The 23,515-nt window shown below is 39.0% G+C and overlaps 1 protein-coding gene and 1 pseudogene across 6 annotated transcripts in view; both read left to right on the top strand.

Annotated features, from left to right (window-relative positions):
* Positions 1–23,515, top strand: part of PECR (peroxisomal trans-2-enoyl-CoA reductase) — a 91,739-nt gene that overhangs the window by 66,693 nt on the left and 1,531 nt on the right. For 4 of the 6 annotated variants that reach the window (XR_013173040.1, XM_077155060.1, XM_077155059.1 and 1 more), the window contains one exon: positions 14,263–14,374. Coding sequence is in view for 3 of the 6 variants with exons in the window: in XM_077155060.1 (XP_077011175.1) it covers positions 14,263–14,374 (112 nt within the window). In the remaining 3 variants the exon portion in view is untranslated. Of the gene's footprint in view, positions 1–14,262; positions 14,375–19,067; positions 19,190–23,515 lie in introns of all 6 variants that reach the window. The other 2 variants (XR_013173041.1, XR_013173039.1) reach the window with 1 other exon arrangement.
* Positions 14,383–18,493, top strand: LOC143678067 (52 kDa repressor of the inhibitor of the protein kinase-like; annotated as a pseudogene).

Raw genomic sequence — 23,515 nt, 5'->3', positions numbered from 1 at the left:
ATTTCCAAATATTTCCTCCCATTGAGTTGACTGCCTCATCACCTTTTTTTTTCTCATCACCTTTTTTTTATTAATTAAAGAAAAAAAAAGAAGTTAACACAACATTTAGAAATCATGCCATTCTACATATGCAATCAGTAATTCTTAACACCATCACATAGATACATGATCATCATTTCTTAGTACATTTGCATCGATTTAGGAAAAGAACTAGCAAAAAAAAGATATAGAATGTTAATGTAAAGAAAAGAATAAAAATAATAATAATAGTTAAGGAAAAGACACAAACAAACAAAAAAAATTATAGCTCAGATGCAGCTTCATTCAGTGTTTTAACATAATTACATTACAATTAGATAGTATTGTGCTGTCCATTTTTGAGTTTTTGTATCTAGTCCTGTTGCACAGTCTGTATCCCTTCAGCTCCAATTACCCATTATCTTACCCTGTTTCTAACTCCTGTTGGTCTCTGTTACCAATGACATATTCCAAGTTTATTCTCGAATGTCGGTTCACATCAGTGGGACCATACAGTATTTGTCCTTTAGTTTTTGGCTAGACTCACTCAGCATAATGTTCTCTAGGTCTATCCATGTTATTGCATGCTTCATAAGTTTATCCTGTCTTAAAGCTGCATAATATTCCATCGTATGTATATACCACAGTTTGTTTAGCCACTCGTCTGTTGATGGACATTTTGGCTGTTTCCATCTCTTTGCAATTGTAAATAACGCTGCTATAAACATTGGTGTGCAAATGTCCGTTTGTGTCTTTGCCCTTAAGTCCTTTGAGTAGATACCTAGCAATGGTATTACTGGGTCGTATGGCAATTCTATATTCAGTTTTTTGAGGAACCGCCAAATTGCCTTCCACAGTGGTTGCACCATTTGACATTCCCACCAACAGTAGATAAGTGTGCCTCTTTCTCCGCATCTTCTCCAGCACTTGTCATTTTCTGTTTTGTTGGTAATGGCCATTCTGGTGGGTGTGAGATGATATCTCATTGTGGTTTTTTTTTTTTTTTTTAGTTTAACTTTTTTTTTTATTAATTAACGGAAAAAAAGAAATTAACCCAACATTTAGAAATCATACCATTCTACATATGCAATCAGTAATTCTTAACATCATCACATAGATGCATGATCATCGTTTGTTAGTACATTTGCATCGGTTTAGAAGAACTAGCAACACAACCGAAAAAGATATAGAATGTTAATATAGAGAAAAAAATAAAAGTAATAATAGTAAAAACAAAACAAAACAAAAACCTATAGCTTGGATGCAGCTTCATTCAGTGTTTTAACATGATTACTTTACAATTAGGTATTATTGTGCTGTCCATTTTTGATTTTTGTATCTAGTCCTGTTGCGCAGTCTGTATCCCATCAACTCCAATTACCCATTATCTTACCCTGTTTCTAAATCCTGCTGGACTCTGTTACCAATGACATATTCCAAGTTTATTCTCGAATGTCGATTCACATCATTGGAACCATACAGTATTTGTCTTTTAGTTTTTGGCTAGACTTACTCAGCATAATGTTCTCTAGGTCCATCCATGTTATTACATGCTTCATAAGTTTATCCTGTCTTAAAGCTGCATAATATTCCATCGTATGTATATACCACAGTTTGTTTAGCCACTCGTCTGTTGATGGACATTTTGGCTGTTTCCATCTCTTTACAATTGTAAATAACGCTGCTATAAACATTGGTGTGCAAATGTCCGTTTGAGTTTTTGCCCTTAATTCCTTTGAGTAGATTTCCAGCAATGGTATTGCTGGGTCGTATGGCAATTCTATGTTCAGCTTTTTGAGGAACCGCCTAACTGCCTTCCACAGTGGTTGCACCATTTGACATTCCCACCAACAGTGGATAAGTGTGCCTCTTTCTCCGCATCCTCTCCAGCACTTGTCATTTTCTGTTTTGTTGATAATGGCCATTCTGGTGGGTGTGAGATGATATCTCATTGTGGTTTTGATTTGCATTTCTCTAATGGCCAGGGACATTGAGCATCTCTTCATGTGCCTTTTGGCCATTTGTATTTCCTCTTCTGAGAGGTGTCTATTCAAGTCTTTTTCCCATTTTGTAATTGGGTTGGCTGTCTTTTTGTTGTTGAGATGAACAATCTCTTTATAAATTCTGGATACTAGACCTTTATCTGATATGTCATTTCCAAATATTGTCTCCCATTGTGTAGGCTGTCTTTCTACTTTCTTGATGAAGTTCTTTGATGCACAAAAGTGTTTAATTTTGAGGAGTTCCCATTTATTTATTTCCTTCTTCAGTGCTCTTGCTTTAGGTTTAAGGTCCATAAAACCGCCTCCAATTGTAAGATTCATAAGATATCTCCCTACATTTTCCTCTAACTGTTTTATGGTCTTAGACCTAATGTTTAGATCTTTGATCCATTTTGAGTTAACTTTTGTGTAGGGTGTGAGATATGGGTCTTCTTTCATTCTTTTGCATATGGATATCCAGTTCTCTAGGCACCATTTATTGAAGAGACTGTTCTGTCCCAGGTGAGTTGGCTTGACTGCCTTATCAAAGATCAAATGTCCATAGATGAGAGGGTCTATATCTGAGCACTCTATTCGATTCCATTGGTCGATATATCTATCTTTATGCCAATACCATGCTGTTTTGACCACTGTGGCTTCATAATATGCCTTAAAATCAGGCAGCGTGAGACCTCCAGCTTCGTTTTTTTTCCTCAAGATGTTTTTAGCAATTCGGGGCACCCTGCCCTTCCAGATAAATTTGCTTATTGGTTTTTCTATTTCTGAAAAATAAGTTGTTGGGATTTTGATTGGTATTGCATTGAATCTGTAAATCAATTTAGGTAGGATTGACATCTTAACTATATTTAGTCTTCCAATCCATGAACACAGTATGCCCTTCCATCTATTTAGGTCTTCTGTGATTTCTTTTAACAGTTCTTTGTAGTTTTCTTTATATAGGTTTTTTGTCTCTTTAGTTAAATTTATTCCTAGGTATTTTATTCTTTTAGTTGCAATTGTAAATGGAATTCGTTTCTTGATTTCCCCCTCAGCTTGTTCATTGCTAGTGTATAGAAACACTACAGATTTTTGAATGTTGATCTTGTAACCTGCTACTTTGCTGTACTCATTTATTAGCTCTAGTAGTTTTGTTGTGGATTTTTCCGGGTTTTCGACGTATAGTATCATATCGTCTGCAAACAGTGATAGTTTTACTTCTTCCTTTCCAATTTTGATGCTTTGTATTTCTTTTTCTTGTCTAATTGCTCTGGCTAGAACCTCCAACACGATGTTGAATAATAGTGGTGATAATGGGCATCCTTGTCTTGTTCCTGACCTTAGGGGGAAAGTTTTCAATTTTTCCCCATTGAGGATGATATTAGCTGTGGGTTTTTCATATATTCCCTCTATCATTTTAAGGAAGTTCCCTTGTATTGCTATCTTTTGAAGTGTTTTCAACAGGAAAGGATGTTGAATCTTGTCAAATGCCTTCTCTGCATCAATTGAGATGATCATGTGATTTTTCTGCTTTGATCTGTTGATATGGTGTATTACATTAATTTATTTTCTTATGTTGAGCCATCCTTGCATACCTGGGATGAATCCTACTTGGTCATGATGTATAATTCTTTTAATGTGTTGTTGGATACAATTTGCTAGAATTTTATTGAGGATTTTTGCATCTATATTCATTAGAGAGATTGGTCTGTAGTTTTCTTTTTTTGTAATATCTTTGCCTGGTTTTGGTATGAGGGTGATGTTGGCTTCATAGAATGAATTAGGTAGCTTTCCCTCCACTTCGATTTTTTTGAAGAGTTTGAGGAGAGTTGGTACTAATTCTTTCTGGAATGTTTGGTAGAATTCACATGTGAAGCCGTCTGGTCCTGGACTTTTCTTTTTAGGAAGCTTTTGAATGACTGATTCAATTTCTTTACTTGTGATTGGTTTGTTGAGGTCATCTATGTCTTCTTGAGTCAAAGTTGGTTGTTCATGTCTTTCCAGGAACCCGTCCATTTAATCTAAATTGTTGTATTTATTAGCGTAAAGTTGTTCATAGTATCCTGTTATTACCTCCTTTATTTCTGTGAGGTCAGTAGTTATGTCTCCTCTTCCATTTCTGATCTTATTGATTTGCATTATCTCTTCTTCTTTTTGTCAATCTTGCTAAGGGCCCATCAATCTTATTGATTTTCTCATAGAACCAACTTCTGGTCTTATTGATTTTCTCTATTATTTTCATGTTTTCAATTTCATTTATTTCTGCTCTAATCTTTGTTATTTCTTTCCTTTTGCTTGCTTTGGGGTTAGTTTGCTGTTCTTCCTCCAGTTCTTCCAAGTGGACAGTTAATTCCTGCATTTTTGCCTTTTCTTCTTTTCTGATATAGGCATTTAGGGCAATAAATTTCCCTCTTAGCACTGCCTTTGCTGCGTCCCATAGGTTTTGATATGTTGTGTTTTCGTTTTCATTCACCTCGAGGTATTTACTAATTTCTCTTGCAATTTCTTCTTTGACCCACTCATTGTTTAAGAGTGTGTTGTTGAGCCTCCACGTATTTGTGAATTTTCTGGCACTCCGCCTATTATTGATTTCCAACTTCATTCCTTTATGATCCGAGAAAGTGTTGTGTATGATTTCAGTCTTTTTAAATTTGTTAAGACTTGCTTTGTGACCCAGCATATGGTCTGTCTTTGACAATGATCCATGAGCACTTGAGAAAAAGGTGTATCCTGCTGTTGTGGGATGTAATGTCCTATAAATGTCTGTTAAGTCTAGCTCATTTATAGTAATATTCAAATTCTCTATTTCTTTATTGATCCTCTGTCTAGATGTTCTGTCCATTGATGAGAATGGTGAATTGAAGTCTCCAAGTATTATGGTATATGTGTCTATTTCCCTTTTCAGTGTTTGCAGTGTATTCCTCACGTATTTTGAAGCATTCTGGTTCGGTGCATAAATATTTATGATTGTTATGTCTTCTTGTTTAATTGTTCCTTTTATTAGTAGATAGTGTCCTTCTTTGTCTCTTTTAACTGTTTTACATTTGAAGTCTAATTTGTTGGATATTAGTATACCTACTCCTGCTCTTTTCTGGTTGTTATTTGCATGAAATATCTTTTCCCAACCTTTAACTTTCAACCTATGTTTATCTTTGGGTCTAAGATATGTTTCCTGTAGACAGCATATAGAAGGATCCTGTTTTTTAATCCATTCTGCCAGTCTGTCTTTTGATTGGGAAATTCAGTCCATTAACATTTAGTGTTATTACTGTTTGGATAATATTTTCCTCTACTATTTTACCTTTTGTATTATGTATATCATATCTGATTTTCCTTCTTTCTACACTCTTCTCCATGCCTCTCTCTTCTGTCTTTTCGTATCTGACTCTAGTGCTCCCTTTAGTATTTCTTGCAGAGCTGATCTCTTGGTCACAAATTCTCTCAGTGACTTTTTGTCTGAAAATGTTTTAATTTCTCCCTCATTTTTGTAGGACAATTTTGCTGGATATAGAAGTCTTGGTTGGCAGTTTTTCTCTTTTAGTAATTTAAATATATCATCCCACTGTCTTCTAGCTTCCATGGTTTCTGCTGAGAAATCTACACATAGTCTTATTGGGTTTCCCTTGTATGTGATGGATTGTTTTTCTCTTGCTGCTTTCAAGATCCTCTCTTTCTCTTTGACCTCTGACATTCTAACTAGTAAGTGTCTTGGAGAATGCCTATTTGGGTCTATTCTCTTTGGGGTGCACTGCACTTCTTGGATCTGTAATTTTAGGTCTTTCATAAGAGTTGGGAAATTTTCAGTGATAATTTCTTCCATTAGTTTTTCTCCTCCTTTTCCCTTCTCTTCTCCTTCAGGGACACCCACAACACGTATATTTGTGCGCTTCATATTGTCATTCAGTTCCCTGATCCCCTGTTCAAATTTTTCCATTCTTTTCCCGATAGTTTCTGTTTCTTTTTGGAATTCAGATGTTCCATCCTCCAATTCACTAATTCTAGCTCCTGTCTCTTTAAATCTACCATTGTAGGTATCCATTGTTTTTTCCATCTTTTCTACTTTGTCCTTCACTCCCATAAGTTCTGTGATTTGTTTTTTCAGTTTTTCTATTTCTTCTTTTTGTTCAGCCCATGTCTTCTTCATGTCCTCCCTCAGTTTATTGATTTGGTTTTTGAAGAGGTTTTCCATTTCTGTTCGTATATTCAGCATTAGTTGTCTCAGCTCCTGTATCTCATTTGAACTATTGGTTTGTTCCTTTGACTGGGCCATATCTTCAATTTTCTGAGCGTGATCCGTTTTCTTCTGCTGGCGTCTGGGCATGTAATCAGATTTCCCTGGGTGTGGCACCCAGCAGTTTGAAAGATTTTTCTGGGCTCTGTTTTTCTTATCCTGCCCAGTAGGTGGCGCTCGTGGCGCTCGTCTGTCTGCTGGTCCCACCAGTAAAAGATGCTGTGGCTCCTTTAACTTTGGAAAACTCTCACTGTAGGGGTGGGTCGCCAGCCAAAGCGGCTTGGGGGCGTGCCAATCCGAATCTCCCAGCCGGCCCGGGAATCCGCGCACGGGGAGGGTCGCTGGCCTCCGCGGCTTGGGGGAGTGCCTGTCCAAATTTCTCAGCCAGCCCGGGGCGCCAAGCGTGGTGGGGGGGCGCCGGCCTCCACGGCTTGGGGGAGTGCCTGTCCAAATTTCCCAGCCAGCCCGGGGCGCCAAGCGTGGCGGGAGGGCGTCAGCCCCCGCGACTTGGGGAATTGCCTATCTAGCATTCCCAGCCGGACCAGGAAGCCACGTGTTTGATGGGACCCCGGTCGCCGTTCTCCACGGCTTGGGGGATCTCCAGTCCAATTCTCCCTGCTGGTCCGGGGGGCTGCATGTGGGGGGGGGGGTGCACCAGCCGCCGCGGCTTGAGGGGATCGCCCATCCAATTCTCCCAGCCGGCCCGGGAAGGAGTGAGGCAGGGACTCCTTCCGCCTGCTGCCCCGGCCCAGGGAAGCCCGCGCCCCTCGGCGATCTCTCCGGAGCGGGTTCTCCCAGCCAGTCAGCCGTTCCAGAATGGGGTAAGCTGTCTTTTTGGTCTCTGTCGTGGCTCCGGGAGCTGTTCTGTATCATTTCTACTTCCCTAGTAGCTGTTCTGGAGGAAGAACTAAGACCCGCACATCTTACTAAGCCGCCATCTTCTCCGGAAGTCTCCTCATCACCTGTTGATAAAGTCTTTTGAGGGGCAGAAGCATTAGATTTTGAGGAGTTCCTATTTATGTATTTTTTCTTTTGTTGATTGTGCTTTGGTGTCAAGTTTAGGAAGTTACCTCTTATTGCTAGGTCTTGAGCATGTTTCCCTACATTTTCTTCTAGAAGCTATATGATGCTAGTTTGTGTATTTAGATGTTTGATCCACTTAGAGCTAATTTTTGCATAGGGTGTAAGGTAAAGGCCCTCTTTCATTCTTTTGGCTATTGATATCCAGTTCTTCCATGCTCATTTATTGAAAAGACTATTTTGTCCCAGTTCAGTGGATTTGGGTGCCTTGTAAAATATCAGTTGACCATAGATTTAGTGGTCTGTTTCTGCACTCTTGATTTTATTCCATTGGTCAACACTTCTGTCTTTGTGCCAGTACCATGCTGTTTGACCACTGTGGCTTTATAATAAGTTTAAAAGTCAGAGAGTGTTAATCCTCCCACTTGGTTCTTCTTTTTAGGATGCTTGTAGCTATTTGGGTTCTCTTTTCCTTCTAAATGAGTTTGGTAACTAGCTTTTCCAAGTCTTCAAAGTAAGTTGTTGAAATTTTGATTGGTACTGCATTGAATCTGTGGATCAATTTGGGTAGAATTGTCGTCTTAAATATATTAAACCTTCCTATTCATAAGCAGGGAATATCTTTCCACCTATTTAGATCTTCTTTGATCTCTTTTAGCAATGTTATGTAGTTTTCTGTGTACATGTCCTGTACGTCTTTAGTTACATTCATTCCTAAGTACTTGATTCTTTTAGTTGCTATTTAGAATGGAATTTTTTCCTTAACTGACTTCTCAGTTAGGTCATTGTTTGTATATAGAAATGTTACTGATTTCTGCACATTAATTTTATGTCCTGCTACTTTGCTGAATTTGTTTATTAGCTCAAGTAACTTTGTTCTAGATTTCTCAGGATTTTCCAAGGGTAGTATCATGTCATCTGCAAATAATGAAAGTTTTAATTCTTCCTTTCTAATTTGGATGGCTTTTATTTCTTTTTCTGACTGATTGCTCCAGCTAGAACTCCTAGTACAATGTTGAATATTAGTGGTGAGAGAGGGCATCCTTGTCTCATTCCCGATCTTAGAGGGAAAGCTTTCGGTCTCTTTCCATTGAGTGTGATGCTTCCTATGGGTTTTCATATATGCACTTTAGCATATTGAAGAAATTACCTTTGATTTCTACCTTTTGAAGTGTTTTTATCAGAAAAGGATGTTGAATTTTGTCAAACACTTTTTCAGCATCAATCAAGATGAGCATTTGATTTTTCCCTTCCAATTTGTTAATGTGCTGTATTACATTAATTGCTTTTCTTGTGTTGAACCATCATTGCATTCCTGGTAAAAACCCTGCTTGGTCATGGTGTATAATTATTTTATTTAAAGTGTTGTTGGATTGGACTTGCTAGTATTTTGTCAAGAATTTTTGCATCTATGTTTATTAGGGAGATTGACCTGTAGTTTTCCTTTCATATAGCATCTTTACCTGGTTTTGGTATTAGAATGATATCAGCCTCATAAAATTAGTTAGGTAGTGTTCCTTTTCCCTCAATTTTTTGGAAAAATTTGAGCAGAATTGGTGTTAGTTCTCTTTGGAATGTTTGATAAAATTCCCCTGTGAAGCCATCTGGTCCTGGGCTTTTCTTTGTAGGAAGATTTTTGATGACTGATTGAACCTCTTTACTTGTGATTGTTTTGTTGAGATCTCCTAATTCTTCCTGAGTCAGTGTAGCTTGTTTGTGTGCTTCCAGGAATTTTTTCATTTCATCTAAGTTGTCTAGTTTGTTAGCATATAGTTGTTTGTAGTATCCTCTTATGATTCCTTTGATTTCTTCAGGGTCTGTGGTAACGCATCCCTTCTCTTTTCTGACTTTGTTTATTGGCATCCTGTCTCTTTTTTTTATTTGTTAGTCTTGCTAGTGGCCTATCAATTTTATTGATTTCTAAAAGAACCAACTTTGGTTTACTGATTCTTTCTATTGTTCTTTTGTTCTCTCATTCATTTAACTCTGCCTTAATCTTTGTTATTTGTCTTCTTGTATTTGCTTTGGAGTTAGTTTGCTATTCGTTCTCAAGTTCCTCCAGGTGAGCAGTTAAGTCCTCAAGTTTGCTCTTTTTTATTTTTTAATATAGCATTTTGGGCAATACATTTCCCTCACAGTACAGCTTTTACTGCATCCCATAAGTTCTAATAAGTTGTATTCTCATTGTCCTTCATTTCCAGACAGCTACTGATTTCTCTAGCAATTTCTTCTTTGACCCTTTGGTTGTTTAAGAGTGTGTTATTTAATCTCCATATATTTGTGAATGTTCTCAATTCTCTGGTGGGTATAGATATCCAGCTTCATTCCATTGTGATCAGAGAAAGTGCTTTGAATAATTTCAGTGTTTTTAAAATTATAAAGACCTGTTTTGTGCCCCAGCGTATGTTCTTTCCTGGAGAACGTTCCATGTGCACTAGAGAAGAATGTATATCCTGGTGTTTCGAGGTGTAATGATCTCTATATGTATGTTAGGTCTAATTCATTTAACTTGTTTAACTTTAAGTTGTTTAACTTCTCTATTTCCTTGTTGATCTCCTGTCTGGTTGTTGTAATTATAGAGGAGAGTGGTGTACTGAAGTCTCCAGTATTATTGTTGAAACATCAGTCACTCCCTTCAGTTTTGCCAGTGTCTGTCTCATGTACTTTGGAACTCCTTGATTGGGAGCATAAACATTTATGATTGTTATTTCTTCTTTGTTAATTATCTCTTTTATTAGTATATAGTGTCCTTCTTTGTCTCTTATGATGTCTTTACATTTAAAGTCTATTTTATCCAATATTAGTATAGCTAGTCCTGCTTTCTTTTGGTTACAACTTGTGTGGAACATCTTTTTCCATCCTTTCACTTCCAATCTATTTGTATCCTTGTGTCTAAGGTGAGTCTCTTGTTAGTAGCATATAGCTAGATTATATATTTTAATCCATTATGCCAATCTGTAGCTTTTAATTGGTAAGTTTAGTCCATTAACACTCAAAGTTATTACTGAAAAGGCATTTCTTGAGTCCACCATCTTATTTTTGGATTTTATTTGTCACATCTGTGTATCTTTTCCCTCTTTCACTTTTTATCCTTACTGGTACCCTTACTGGTACTCTTCAATTCTGTGCCTTTCTCCAGACCTTCCTTTCCTGTTTTTTTTCCAACTGGCACAACTCCCTTTAGTAGTCCATGTAGGACTAGTTTCTTGTTGACACATTCTTTTAGGGTTTGTTTGTCTGTGAAATTTTTAAACTCTTCCTCAGTTTTGGAGGACAGTTTGTCTGGGTACAGAATTCTTGGCTGAAAGTGTTTCTCTTTCAGGGTCTTAAATATATCATACCACTGCCTTCTTGCCTCCCTAGTGCCAGATGAATAGTCTGAACTCAGTCTTATGTGGTTCCCGTGTATGTAGTAGATTGTTTTCCTCTTGCCGCTTTCAGGATTTTCTGCTTATCTTCAACATTTGACAGACGGGTTAGATTGTGTCTTGGGGAAGGCCTATTTGGATTTATTCTTTTTGGAGTTCATTGAGCTTCTTTGACTGGCATATTTATGTACTTTATAAGGGTTGGGAAGTTTTCCCCCATTATATCCTCAACTACTCTTCCTAGCTCTTTACTCTTCTCTTCTTCTTCTGGGACACCAGTGATTCTTATCTTCGTATGCTTTGTGTAATTTCCCTGAGATCCAGTTCAAGTTTTTCCATCTTTTTTGCCATTTGCTGGTTTTTTTTCCCTTAATATATGCTCATTCTGCTCTACATATATAATCATTAATTCACAGTATCATCACATAGTTGCATATTCATCATCATGATCATTTCTTAGAACATTTGCATCAATTCAGAAAAAGAAATAAAAAGACAACAGAAAAATAAAACAAAAACAGAAAAAAAAGAATTTTATATACCATACCCCGCCATTTCCTGTTTTGAATGTTTGAAATCAGTTGTCCTGTCTTCTAGTTTGCTTATTCTTTCTTCTTCCACTTTAAATTTGCTATTGTGTGTCTCAAGTATGTTTTTTATTTGATCTACAGCATCTTTAATCTCTGTGGTATCTGGTATTTTTGTATTCTTTCAAATTTCTCTTTATGCTCTTTTAGTGTCTTCTTGATCTCCTTCATCTCAATGGCCATCCCATTTATTTTATTTAGTAGAGTTATCTGAACATTTTTAATTAGTTGTTTCAATGTCTGTGACTCCTCTGGTGTTTTAATTTGGTCAGTATGCTGGGCTATATCTGCCTGCATCATGATATGCTTAGTGATTTTCTGCTGTCTTTGCCGCATGTAAATATCTTGACTGGTTTACTTTGTAAGTTGATTTCCTTCAGTAGTCTAAAGCTTTTTATTTATGGGATGGATGTGGAGCAGGATGTGAGCTGTGGGGTGGGGCACAATAGTGTGGTGATTTGTTGCAGTGCAGGTATAGGCTCAGGTTGGGGCTGGTACCTGTGAAAGTGGGCACCCAATGGCAGGGAGGAAATGGCTGTGCAGGTGTATGGGTCGGGGGAGTGGAGCCCTGGTGTGTGCTGATCTAGGGCACTGGGCCTTTTGTGTGCATGTACAGAGCTCAGGGTAGCAGGTCTGCGTTGAGCCTGCGTGGGCTGGGTGTTGATGTGGCTAGCGTGCAGGTCAGCGCTTGCCCGGAGCTAGGAGGCGTGACTGGGGGCTGAGAGCATGGGTAGATCTGGGAGTGCCATAAAGTGATGTACATGTGCACAGAACTCAAGGGGAGTGGAGTGGGGTTGCACTACTGTATGGGCTGGGGGTAGGTGTAGCCTGGGTATGGAGGTATGTGCTTATAGCCTTTTTGCATTAGTGATAGCCTATAGGGAGCAGGGAGGGAGAGGTAGGGATTGGGAGGGTCAGAGCGAGACTGAGAGAGGTGGGTTGGGCTGGGGAAGGGGTGCGCATGCTTGGGGTAGGGGTGTGAGGTGGAAATATGTGGGGCGGTGGCGGGGCAGGGGCACTTGTAGTACAGGGAGTAGGGGTGGGTGACTGGGTTCAGGTGCAAGGGGTGTGGGCTGAGTCACAGGTTATGGATTGCGGGGTTGCACCAGTGAGGGCAGTGCATTCAAGGAATGTGTGTGTGGTATATGGCAGGGTCACATTTCATTCTTTTTCCATGTGAGTATCCCCTTATTGCAGCATGATTTGTTGAATTTTTTGTTTGTTTGTTCATTTTTGTTGGTTTCTTTGTTTGGGAAGTGCACGGGCTGGGAATCGAACCAGGTCTCCTGCATGGCAGGTGAGAATTCTACCACTGAACTACCCTTGCACCCTACCAGGTCCACTTGTAAATAACACTATACTACTTCATGGGTAGTGTAGATACCATGTAACAGAATGTTCCAAATTTCTCTTATGTCCCTGCAAGAGGCTTGAAAATAGATGAAATATGGCAATTCTACTGACACTTTTCTCATTGTGATAGTTTAAGAAGATAGATTTCTGTACCTGAGCAGGCTCCTTCAGCCCAGGACAGCCGTTCTTCCCCCTACCTCACTCTAACATTTACTTTTTATTATTCTTAGATTTACATCTCTTTTCTTCTGTTATCCAGCTGTCTTTGCATGTTGTCCACTAGTTTCATTAGAGCCCTTAGTATGTTGTTTAAAATTACTGGTGTGATAAATCCCAAATCTCTGTCAAATCTGAGTCTGTTTCTGATGCTCTCTTTGTCTCTTCTGACTTGTTTTGCCTATCTTTTATCCTGCCTTTTAATTTTTTATTGAAAGCTAGACATGGTATATCTGGTAATAGTACATGAAGCAAATAAGTTTTTAGTGTGAGGTTTTGTTTTTGCCTGTGTTTAGTGCTTGCTGTAGCTGTAGGTGTCAGAGGTTTCAATTTCCTCTCGTTTTCTTTTTTGTTTCCCTAGTTGTCTTTGAGTTTTCCCAAGAAATCCTCTGAAATAGAATCTTAGTTCTCTCGGATATAATCTGCTCTTACTATCTTAGAGCACAATTGACTGGGTGGTAAGGTTAGGAAAGGGAAGTATTCTGTAATCTTTTGATGAAATCTCCATTTTCTTGTGAGCCAGATTCTCTATGCTGGGTCCTTTAGAAGAGTTGCAAGTGAGGTGTGGGTGCAACATATAAGGAGGCATCACTCTCAGGGTTAATCTTGCACTTGTAAAATACCTGAAATTTTGTACCCAAGTTACCTTGCATTCCTCATCCTAATCCTAGACCTCCTTGGGAGATCATTAAAATATTAAAAGCTCATTACAGAATCTGGATCTGGAGTCCCAATCCCAGAATTTACCATTCAGAAGCTCTGGAGCAGACTCTAGGAATGTTCAGGTTCAATAAGCATCCCTCGGGATGTTAATGCTGGTTTTTGGGGATTGCCCTCTGGGAAACTTTACCTCTGCCACTGCCTCCTATGGGAGTGGGAGTTCCATTACCTTCAATGAAATGGTTTCTCTCATTCTCTTTGATTTTAGAAGGTGTTGCTGAACTCATCAATGAACTATCTGAATTCTTAGGGGATGTAGTAGGGCTCCGAAATCCCTCTTGTTGAACGCTTGTGTTGTCTGTGTCGCTGGGCATAAAAGGACTGTGGACTAAGCTACCCGGAATGCTCAGTTATTAATATTCAGACACATTGACTGTGACAGTGGCCAAAATATAGAAGGCACATTCTGGTGATGGAATGTGGGGTTGTGGTGGGTAACGAAAGGTGCGGGAGAACTGAATTGTTTGAAATGGAAACGAGCACAGAATAAGCAGTGTTCACTTAGGACTTTTTCATATCACATCATTTATTTGGCACTGTCCATGGCTCTCTTTTCGTATCTTACCACCTTTTGCCCAGTCACTTCACTGACTTTAATGATGCTTTAGTGGAAAAAGACAGGTGTCAGTCTACTCTCAGATTATGGAAGACGTGCACCGTAGGGTTCATATTACAGTCACGGCTTCGGAATGTGTTCATTCAGAAATACAGAGCAGCTAAAAATGCGGAGTTACCTGCTCTAATGTACGCATGTGTGCTTCTGCTTCCAGATCTCTTCCCTGGTATGCTTCATGCTTTCTCCTGGAGCCTCCTTTATCACCGGACAGCTGATAGATGTGGACGGGGGGCAGTCTCTGTATACTCATGTCTGGGAGATACCAGGTGAGCAGTCAAGGAGTGAATGGTCACTATGCTTTTATATTCAGCTTTTCAGATTTTCTTAAGTAGTTATGGAAGAGACAAGAGTTTTCTCTTATAGATGGTCAAAGTGAACAAAATGTTTCTATTCACGATAAAATTAACATTTTAGAGGAAATGTTCCTAGTCACAGAAAATATTTACTATTTATATAAAATATATATATTAGATTGTGGCAGCATCCTGGGAAGGAGGTTGTTGCACAGATGGCAGCAGTAAATCCTCCTAGCCACTCACAGCACTATGGAGCTGTGCTCCAGCCTGGCCTTGAACCGCGGCGCCCCTCCTGCCCCTTGCAGCTTCTCGTCTGCCCCTTCCCCTGGCACGCAGACTCTGCTGAGTCACCTGCAGTCCTGGCAGGCTGCCCTGAGGAGGCGGGAGGTGAGGACTGGGCCGGCCAGTGGGGGGCTACCATGCCTAACTTCTGTGCTGCTCCCACCTTCACGCGGGAGAGCACATGGTCCGGTCCGACCTGGCCTTCTTCAGGCTCCCGCCGGACCCGGCCAGATACCAGAAGTGGGTGGAGAAGTGTAGGAGAGCAGAAGATAAAACACCCGATCAGCTAAATAAATATGATCGGTTATGTGCCAAACACTTTGAAACGTCTGTGATCTGTAGAACTATACATTATGCAGAGGCATCACAAAACTAAAGAATCATTGGGTTATTTTATTTCTCAAAATTAACTGAAGCAGATACTTGTGAAGTCATTGGGAGAGTCCTTTTAGGATGGTTCTTGAAGCTGAAGCTATACCATCAATATTTGATCTTACCAGTCATTTGAACAATCCACATAGTAGACTCAGAAAACGAATAAAAGAAGTGAGTGAAGATGAAATCAGGACACTGAAACAGAAAAAAATTGATGAAACTTCTGAACAAGAACAAAAACAAATAGCAGCAATGATCAGAACCCAAATGCAGAAGAAGGGGGTAAAGAGCAGGAAGAAGATATTTTACCTTTAACCCTTGAAGAGAAGGAAAACAAAGAATACCTAGAATCTTCATTTGAAATTTTGATTCTTATGAGAAAACAAAACATACCTCGGCATGGGCACGAGGCTGATGAACTCCCTAAAGGTCTCTTCACTCCTGAGAACTTTCAAGCACTGCTGGAGTGCCAAATAAATTCTGGTGAAGAGGTTCTGAAGAAGCACTTTGAGACAACAGCAGTAAACACACTGTTCTGTTCAAAAACTCAGCAGAAACAGATGCTAGAGGTTTGCGAGAGCTGCGTTCAGGAAGAAACTCAGGGAAGTGAGAGACTCACACTTCTCTTCAGTTATCACTGATGATGTGGTGAACCTAGCAGGGAAAGAGCCCCTGCCTGTGTTTGAGGTTTGTGGATGAATCTCATAACCTGAGAGAGGAGTTTGTGGGCTTCCTCCCTTATGAAGCAGATGCAAAAACTTTGGCTATGAAATTTCACACTACAATAACTGAGAAATGGGGACTAAACATGGAGTACTGTTATGGACAGATTTACATTGTGTCCGGTGGATTTTCTTCCAAAATGAAAGTTGTTGCTTCCAAACTTCTAGAGAAACATCCCCAAGCTACCTACACACTTGCTCTTCTTGTGATTTAAATATGTGGTTAGCAAAATCAGTGCCCGTTATGGGAATATCTGTTGCGTTGGGAACGATTGAGGACGTTTCTTCTTTTTTCATCGATTACCGCAATTACTTTTAGAACCTGACAATGTGAATTTCAGTCCTTTTCCAGAGCAATGAAGAAAGGGGTAATGAACTGAAGGCAATTTGCCATTCTCAATGGACAGGCAGGCATGATGCTTTTGAAATTTTAGTGGAACTCCTGCAACTGCTTGTTTTATGTTTATTAGATGGTATAAATAGTGACAAATATTAGATGGAATAACTGTATAGCTGGCCGAGCATTTGTACTCTGTAGTGCAGTAAGAGATTTGATTTCATTGTTACCATTGTTGTTCTTAAGAATGTCCTATCTTTTACAAGAGCCTTTGGGAAAAATCTCCAGGGGCAAACCTCTGATGTCTTCTTTGCAGCTAGCAGTTTGACTGCAGTGCTGCAAGTCGTTAAATGAAGTAATGGAAAATATTGAAGTTTATCATGAATTTGGGTCTGCGGAAGCCACAATTTTGGCAACCAAACCTGATATTCATATGAAACTCCCTGGCAAATTCTGTAGAGGTCAGCAAGGTAACTGGAATTTCAGTTAACCTCAGAGAATTACTATAAATAAACCCTAAGTGTTCCAACAGTGGAGCACATTAGTCAGGAACTTAAGGATATATTTTCAGAACAGCACTTCAGAGCTCTTAAATGCTTATCTCTGGTACCCTCTGTCATGGGACAGCTCAAGTTCAATATGTCAGAGGAACAGTATACTGACACCTACAGAAATGACTTACCAAATTCTGACACACTCTCAGCCGAGCTTCATTGTTGAAGAATCAAGTGGAAACACAGAGGATAAGATATAGAGCTTCCATCCACCATTTATGAAGCCCTCCATCTACCTGACATCAAGTTTTTTCCTAATGTTTATTCTTCGTTGAAGGTCTTATGTATTTTTCCTGTGATGAAGGTTGAGAATGAAAGCTGTGAGAATGGATGAAAGCGTCTCAAAGCATACCTGAGGAACACTTTGACAGACCAAAGTTCAAGTAACTTGGCTTTGCTTAACATAAATTTTGATATAAAACATGATTTGGATTTGATGGTGGACACATACATCAAACTCTATACAACTAAGTCAGAGCTTCCTACAAGTAATTCAGAAACCATTGAAAATACTTAAAAGACTTTAAAAATATGTTTTCATCTTACATTCGGAGGAGAAGCTGTGAGGTGTACGTAAGCTGCCTTAATCACTATCTTTGCCTATAGGTCTCCCATTGAATACATTAGTCATTAATAATCTACCTATTTAAAGGGCCCCTGTTTGAACTCTCCTGCTTTGAAGACCCATCTGTTCTTCCAGAAGATAGCATTGAAAGTGCCACTTTTCATTTTGACATGATCTTTTTTAGTGGCACTCTGGAATTACTTTAGTTATTTTAGACATAACATTAATCATCACTGTGGATCCAATTGTCAGTCCAGTTATCAATACTTTGAAGAAATAAATTTTGAGGAGGTGTGGAAGGAAGTAATGCATTTTGTAAATTGTTAAATTGAGGCTCACAACTGACCTTTAACTAGTATGTTGGACTAGTATGTAGGACTTTTAAATATGTTGTTAAGAATTTGTATTGGACAGTTAAGGGAATTACCAGAGAGTGAGAGAAACTGAACTTGCCAAGCAAAGATTACAGTGTAGATTTGTCTTTATCAGATGAACCTGAAGGAAAAAGTTACAGTTAAAGTTTGAATGCCTTTTTCCACATCTAGTTGTTGCTGTTTTACATTCCTTTGTTTGAGCCTACACCTTCATGAGCTTTTTGGCAGGTATGTGTCGAACACTTGTGTTTCATGGTTGTTCTGGTTTGCTAGCTGCTGGAATGCAATATACCAGAATCAGAATGACTTTTAAAAAGGGGAATTTAATAAGTTTCTAGTTTACAGTTCTAAGGCCAAGAAAATGTCCCGATTAAAACAAGTCTATAGAAATGCCCAATCAGAGGCATCCAGGGACAGATACCTTGGTTCAAGAAGGCCGATGAAGTTCAGGGTTTCTCTCTCAAGTGAGAGGCACATGGCGAACATGGCGTCATCTGCTAGCTTCTTCTCCTGACTTCCTGTTTCATGAAGCTCCCCAGGAGGCATTTTCCTTCTTCATCTCCAAAGGTTGCTGGCTGGTGGACTCTGCTTTAAGTGGCTATGTCGTTCTGCTCTGCTCTCTCCAAATTTCCTTCATTCTCTAAACAGTTTCAAACATACAGTATTGAACAGGGATTATTCTACCTTTTTGAAATGGGATTTTGATTAAAACATGGCTTTTCTATGGGGCATGCTTCCTTTCAAACCAGCACAATGGTCAAGACAGAATCAGAGGCCATGAATACTGATAGCTGATTTTCTTCTATTTCCATGACTATATCTACTGCGTCACCTTGATTTAAAAGCAAAAATAAGTATTTTGTGGTTTATCTAGGAATAATACAGAAAATATTCCTGTTATTTTTGGTGAAGCAAATCAATTTTGTGCAGTTTATTTCAATCTAAATAAAATGTGAATTTTCTTTAAATATATATATATATATATATATATATTAAAATTTGTACATGTGAGTGTGTGCATAGGTTGGTGGAATTTGAACCCTAAAAAAATATCCTCAGTGTAAATATATATTTGTATGGGAAAGAGCCAGGAAGAGCAAGAGCGCCATATTTTTAAGATTTAATTTCTCTTTTCCTCTGATAAATGGCTTGAATATCTGGGCAGAAGAATCAGGCCTGCTGGGTCAGGAAGGGAGGTATTGTGCCATTTCATGTTCCCTTTGTGATATATATTGAGTGAAACCATGTGAAACTGCTGTAGCCAATTATTCAACCAGCCAGTCAGTCAATCGTTCTATGAGTCAACCAAGTATATATATTACACGCAGACATCTCTGTGTGTATGTGAGTGCACACCTGTGTGTGTGTGTTTATCATAGTTGCATCTTAGAACTTTGAAATTGGAGAATCTAAAAAAATCAGATAGCCTAACATCCTTATTTTACACCCAACAGAACAGATCCAGAGAAGTTAAAAGGCACAGCTAAGCTAAAGACCCCAAATCATTCCAAAAATATAGAAAAGAATATAAAATACAAATGTATATGGACTTCTGCTTTCAAGGATAGCTGATTAAGTAAGTGGCCGCTAGTAGATTTTAATGTTGTTGATATAAAACGTTATTTGATTTTCTTATCAGAAACCCAGGTTAAACCTATACCTCCATGTGCTGATTGTCAAATCAGGGCTTAAGACCTTTTTTGTATTAATAAATGATTAGGCTACAATTCTAATTTTATTTATTATTTTCTTCTTCCATGTATATTTCTTTACTAGTGACATCAGTGTGGTGATGGTTTTAAGGAGCTTGGTTGGAAAGAAGTAAATGCCTACACAGTTATCGTTATGCAATATTATTTTCTGGTAGTATGTAAAGTAGTGAGGATGGAGAGAACTTTTCTGTCTCTCATTTGTGAGCTTGAGTATTTATTATGGTGCATTGCATTATTTTTCCTTTAGAGAGGGAAAGAAATTCGATGTGGCTGCTTCTCATCTCTCGTGAAATGATTTTCTTTTGTAAATCTAATACTGTATTGATCAGTACAAAATATTTTTTTAATCTTTTAAGGAAAGCATTTATATTTCGCTTTTAAGAGTATATCCTCCCTAATCCCCACTTCCGTTCCCAAGAATGGGTAGAAATATACAGCCTTTTGGTTTAGCTTTTTCTTTAAGATTGCCAGCTCTCAAGTGAGAATGCCTAGGATAGAGCTGTGGTTGTATTCTTATTGGCTATAAGATCCTGGAAAAATTAATTTCTGAAAGCCTCCATTTTCTTTTTTTTTTTTTTTAATTTTTTATTAATTAAAAACAAATTACAAGAAACACAAACATTCCCAACACATACACTCAGCAATTCACAATATCATCACATAGTTGCATATTCATCATCATGATCATTTCCCAGATCATTAGCATCAATTCAGCAAAAGAAATAAAAAGACAACAGAAAAATATAACAAACAGAAAAAAATTTTTTTACATGCCATACCCCTTACTGATCCCTTTCATTGATCACTAGCATTTCAAACTAAATTGATTTTAACATTTGTTCCCCCTATTATTTATTTTTATTCCATATGTTCCTCTCATCTGTTGACAAGGTAGATAAAAGGAACATCAGACACAAGGTTTTCACAATCACACAGTCACATAGAGAAAAACTATATCATTATACAATCATCATCAAGAAACATGGCTAACGGAACACAGCTCTACATTTTCAGGCAGTTCCCTCCAGCCTCTCCATTACATCTTGGATAACAAGGTGATATCTACTTAATGCATAAGAATAACCTCCAGGATAACCTCTTGACTCTGTTTGGAATCTCTCAGCCATTGACACTGTCTCATTTCTCTCTTCCCCCTTGGGTCGAGAAGGTTCTCTCAATCCCTTGATGTTAATTCTCAGCTCATTCTAGGGTTTTTCTCAATCCCTTGATGCTGAGTCTCAGCTCATTCCAGGACCTCTGTCCCACGTTGCCAGGAAGGTCCACATCCCTGGGAGTCATGTCCCACGCAGAGAGGGGGAGGGTGGTGAGATTGCTCGTCATGTTAGCTGGAGGGAGAGGCCACATCTGAGCAACAAAAGAGGCTCTCTTGGGGGTGACTCTTAAGCCTAAATTTTAAGTAGACTTGACCTATCCTTTGTGGGGTTAAGTTTCATATGAACAAACCCCAAGACTGGGGCTCAGCTTATAGCTTTGGTTGTCCACACTGCTTGTGAGAATATCAAGAATTCAATTTGGGGAAGTTGAGTTTTCCCCCGTTCTCACCATTCCCCGAAGGGGACTTTGCAAATACTTTTCCACTCACTGATCAAATCACTCTGGGATTCATCAGGGCATCACCTGGACAAACCAACAAAATCTCATGTCATATGCAAAGTTCCATGTACTTAAGGTGTTCAGTCAACTATCTACATAAGTTATATTAGGAGATGCACTAGTCAAAATGTAGATTTGTACCAAATAAACATTTTTTGTTTTAGTCTCACACCTTAGTTGAAATTTTAAAATATTAAGTACCATAGTACTTTCTTCTACTATTTTGCCTTCTGGATTTTATATTTCATATCTAATTTTCCTTCTTTTTACCTTTACTCATAGTCTTCCTTTCTACACTCTTCTCCACACCTCTCTCTTCTGTCTTCGTATTTGTCTCTAGTGTTCCCTTTAGTATTTCTTGCAGAGCTGGTCTCTTGGTCACAAATTCTCTCAGTGATTTTTTGTCTGAAAATGTTTTAATTTCTCCCTCATTTTTGAAGGACAATTTTGCTGGATATAGAATTCTTGGTTGGCAGTTTTTCTCTTTTAATAATTTAAATATATTATCCCACTGTCTTCTCGCTTCCATGGTTTCTGCTGAGAGATCTGCGCATAGTCTTATTGGGCTTCTCTTTTATGTGATGGATTGCTTTTCTCTTGCTGCTTTCAAGATCCTCTCTTTCTCTTTGACCTCTGACATTCTGATTATTAAATGTCTTGGAGTATGTCAATTTGGATCTATTCTCTTTGGGGTATGCTGCACTTCTTGGATCTGTAATTTTAAGTCTTTCATAAGAGTTGGGAAATTTTCAGTGATAATTTCCTCCATTAGTTTTTCTCTTCTTTTTTCCTTCTCTTCTCCTTCTGGGACACCCACAACACGTATATTTGTGTGCTTCATATTGTCTTTCAATTCCCTGAGTCCCTGCTCATATTTTTCCATTTTTTTCCCTATAGTTTCTGTTTCTTGTCGGAATTCAGATGTTCCGTTCTCCAGTTCAGAAATCCTATGTTCTGTCTGTCGAAATCTACCATTGTAGGTTTCCATTGTTTTTTTCATCTCTTCTACTGTGTCTTTCATTCCCACAAGTTCTGTGATTTGTTTTTTCAGACTTTCAGTTTCTTCTTTTTGTTCTTTCCTTGCCTTCTGTATATCCTCCCTCAATTCATTGATTTGGTTTTTGATGAGGTTTTCCATGTCTGTTCGTATATTCTGAATTAATTGTTTCAGCTCCTGTATGTCATTTGAATTGTTGGTTTGTTCCTTTGACTGGGCCATATCTTCAGTTTTCTTAGTGTGATTTGTTATTTTTTGCTGGTGTCTAGGCATTTAATTACCTTAATTAGTTTATTCTGGAGATTGCTTTCACTTCTTTTATCTAGGGTTTTCTTGCTGGATGAATTTGTTGTCTATCTGTTCTTTGACATTCCGTTCAGCCTCATCTGGACCTTTAGCTTAAGTTTTGTTTAACAAAGGGGAATTTTTCAGTTCTTGTTTTCTTGTTGCTTGCCCTGCTTGTGTGGTGCCTTTCCCCGACACACACACACTTAGGAGGGTCTACTTAGATATTATAGACCCCAGCCAGATTTTCCCAGACCAAATTGGCCTCCTATCGGGAGGAAAGAGTCACCTGCGTCGGTTTTCCCTAAGGGTGAGACCCAGCAGGTTGAAAGACTTTCCTGTGAAGTCTCTGGGCTCTGTTTTTCTTATCCTGCCCAGTATGTGGCGCTTGTCTGACTTCAGGTCCCACCAGCATAAGATGATGTGGTACCTTTCACTTTGGCAGACTCTCCTTGCTGGGGGCATGGTGGAGACAGAGGAGAGGTTGTAGGCTGGTTTTAATGGCTTCAAATTACCAAGCCCTGGGGTCTGAATTCCTTGATGGAGGGATTCCACCTGGGTGGGGCTTCACCCCTCCCCTGGGGAAGGCACAGACTCCAGATAAGCCCCCAAAAGAGTTCACTTCTGCCTATGCCTGGGGCAGTTGCAGCCTGAAAAGTCCTGCCGCTGTGTCCTGAGGCAGTCAAGCCTTTGTAGATACACAGCCACAAAAACCTCTGTTTCCTTCTTTTTTTTTTTTCCCCCCCTTTTTCTGTCAGTCCTGCCCCCTTGGCGCCGGGACAAAATGAGCAACCTCCGCTTTGATCAGGTTCACCTAAGCTGGGGGCCTATTTTTAGTAGTCAGAATTTGTTAATTAGTTCCACACTTGGCATTTGATTGTGCCCAGTCCCTGCTGCTGGTATAGTCCTTTCCTTTCCCCTCTGGGAAGCGGCCTCTGGCCGCCGCAGCTTTGGGAACTCACGGGTTCTGGGGGGTGCTCACAGCCGGTCCAGCTGGTCCAGACTGGGGTATGCTGTGTGTCTGGTCACTATTGTGGCTCCGGGAGCTGTTCTGTACTGTTTCTGGTTATTTAGTAGTTGTTCTGGAGGACGAACTAAAATGCGCATGTTGTTAAGCCACCATCTTGACCCGTCCATTTTCTTTTCTATAAAGTAGAAACACAGTATTTATTTCATTGAGCTATTGGGAGGATTAAATTAGACAGTGCACATAAAGCTTTGTTCAGATAGGATACTTTGAGTTGCGCCTTAAGCTAACTTAAACAATGAAGGAATTTGTTGTCTCACATAACTG

The sequence above is a fragment of the Tamandua tetradactyla genome, chromosome 3 (assembly GCF_023851605.1).
Source record: "Tamandua tetradactyla isolate mTamTet1 chromosome 3, mTamTet1.pri, whole genome shotgun sequence".
Classification (NCBI taxonomy): Eukaryota; Metazoa; Chordata; class Mammalia; order Pilosa; family Myrmecophagidae; genus Tamandua; species Tamandua tetradactyla.
Note: the sequence above shows the minus strand (reverse complement) of the source record. Positions and strands in the feature narration are given on the sequence as shown.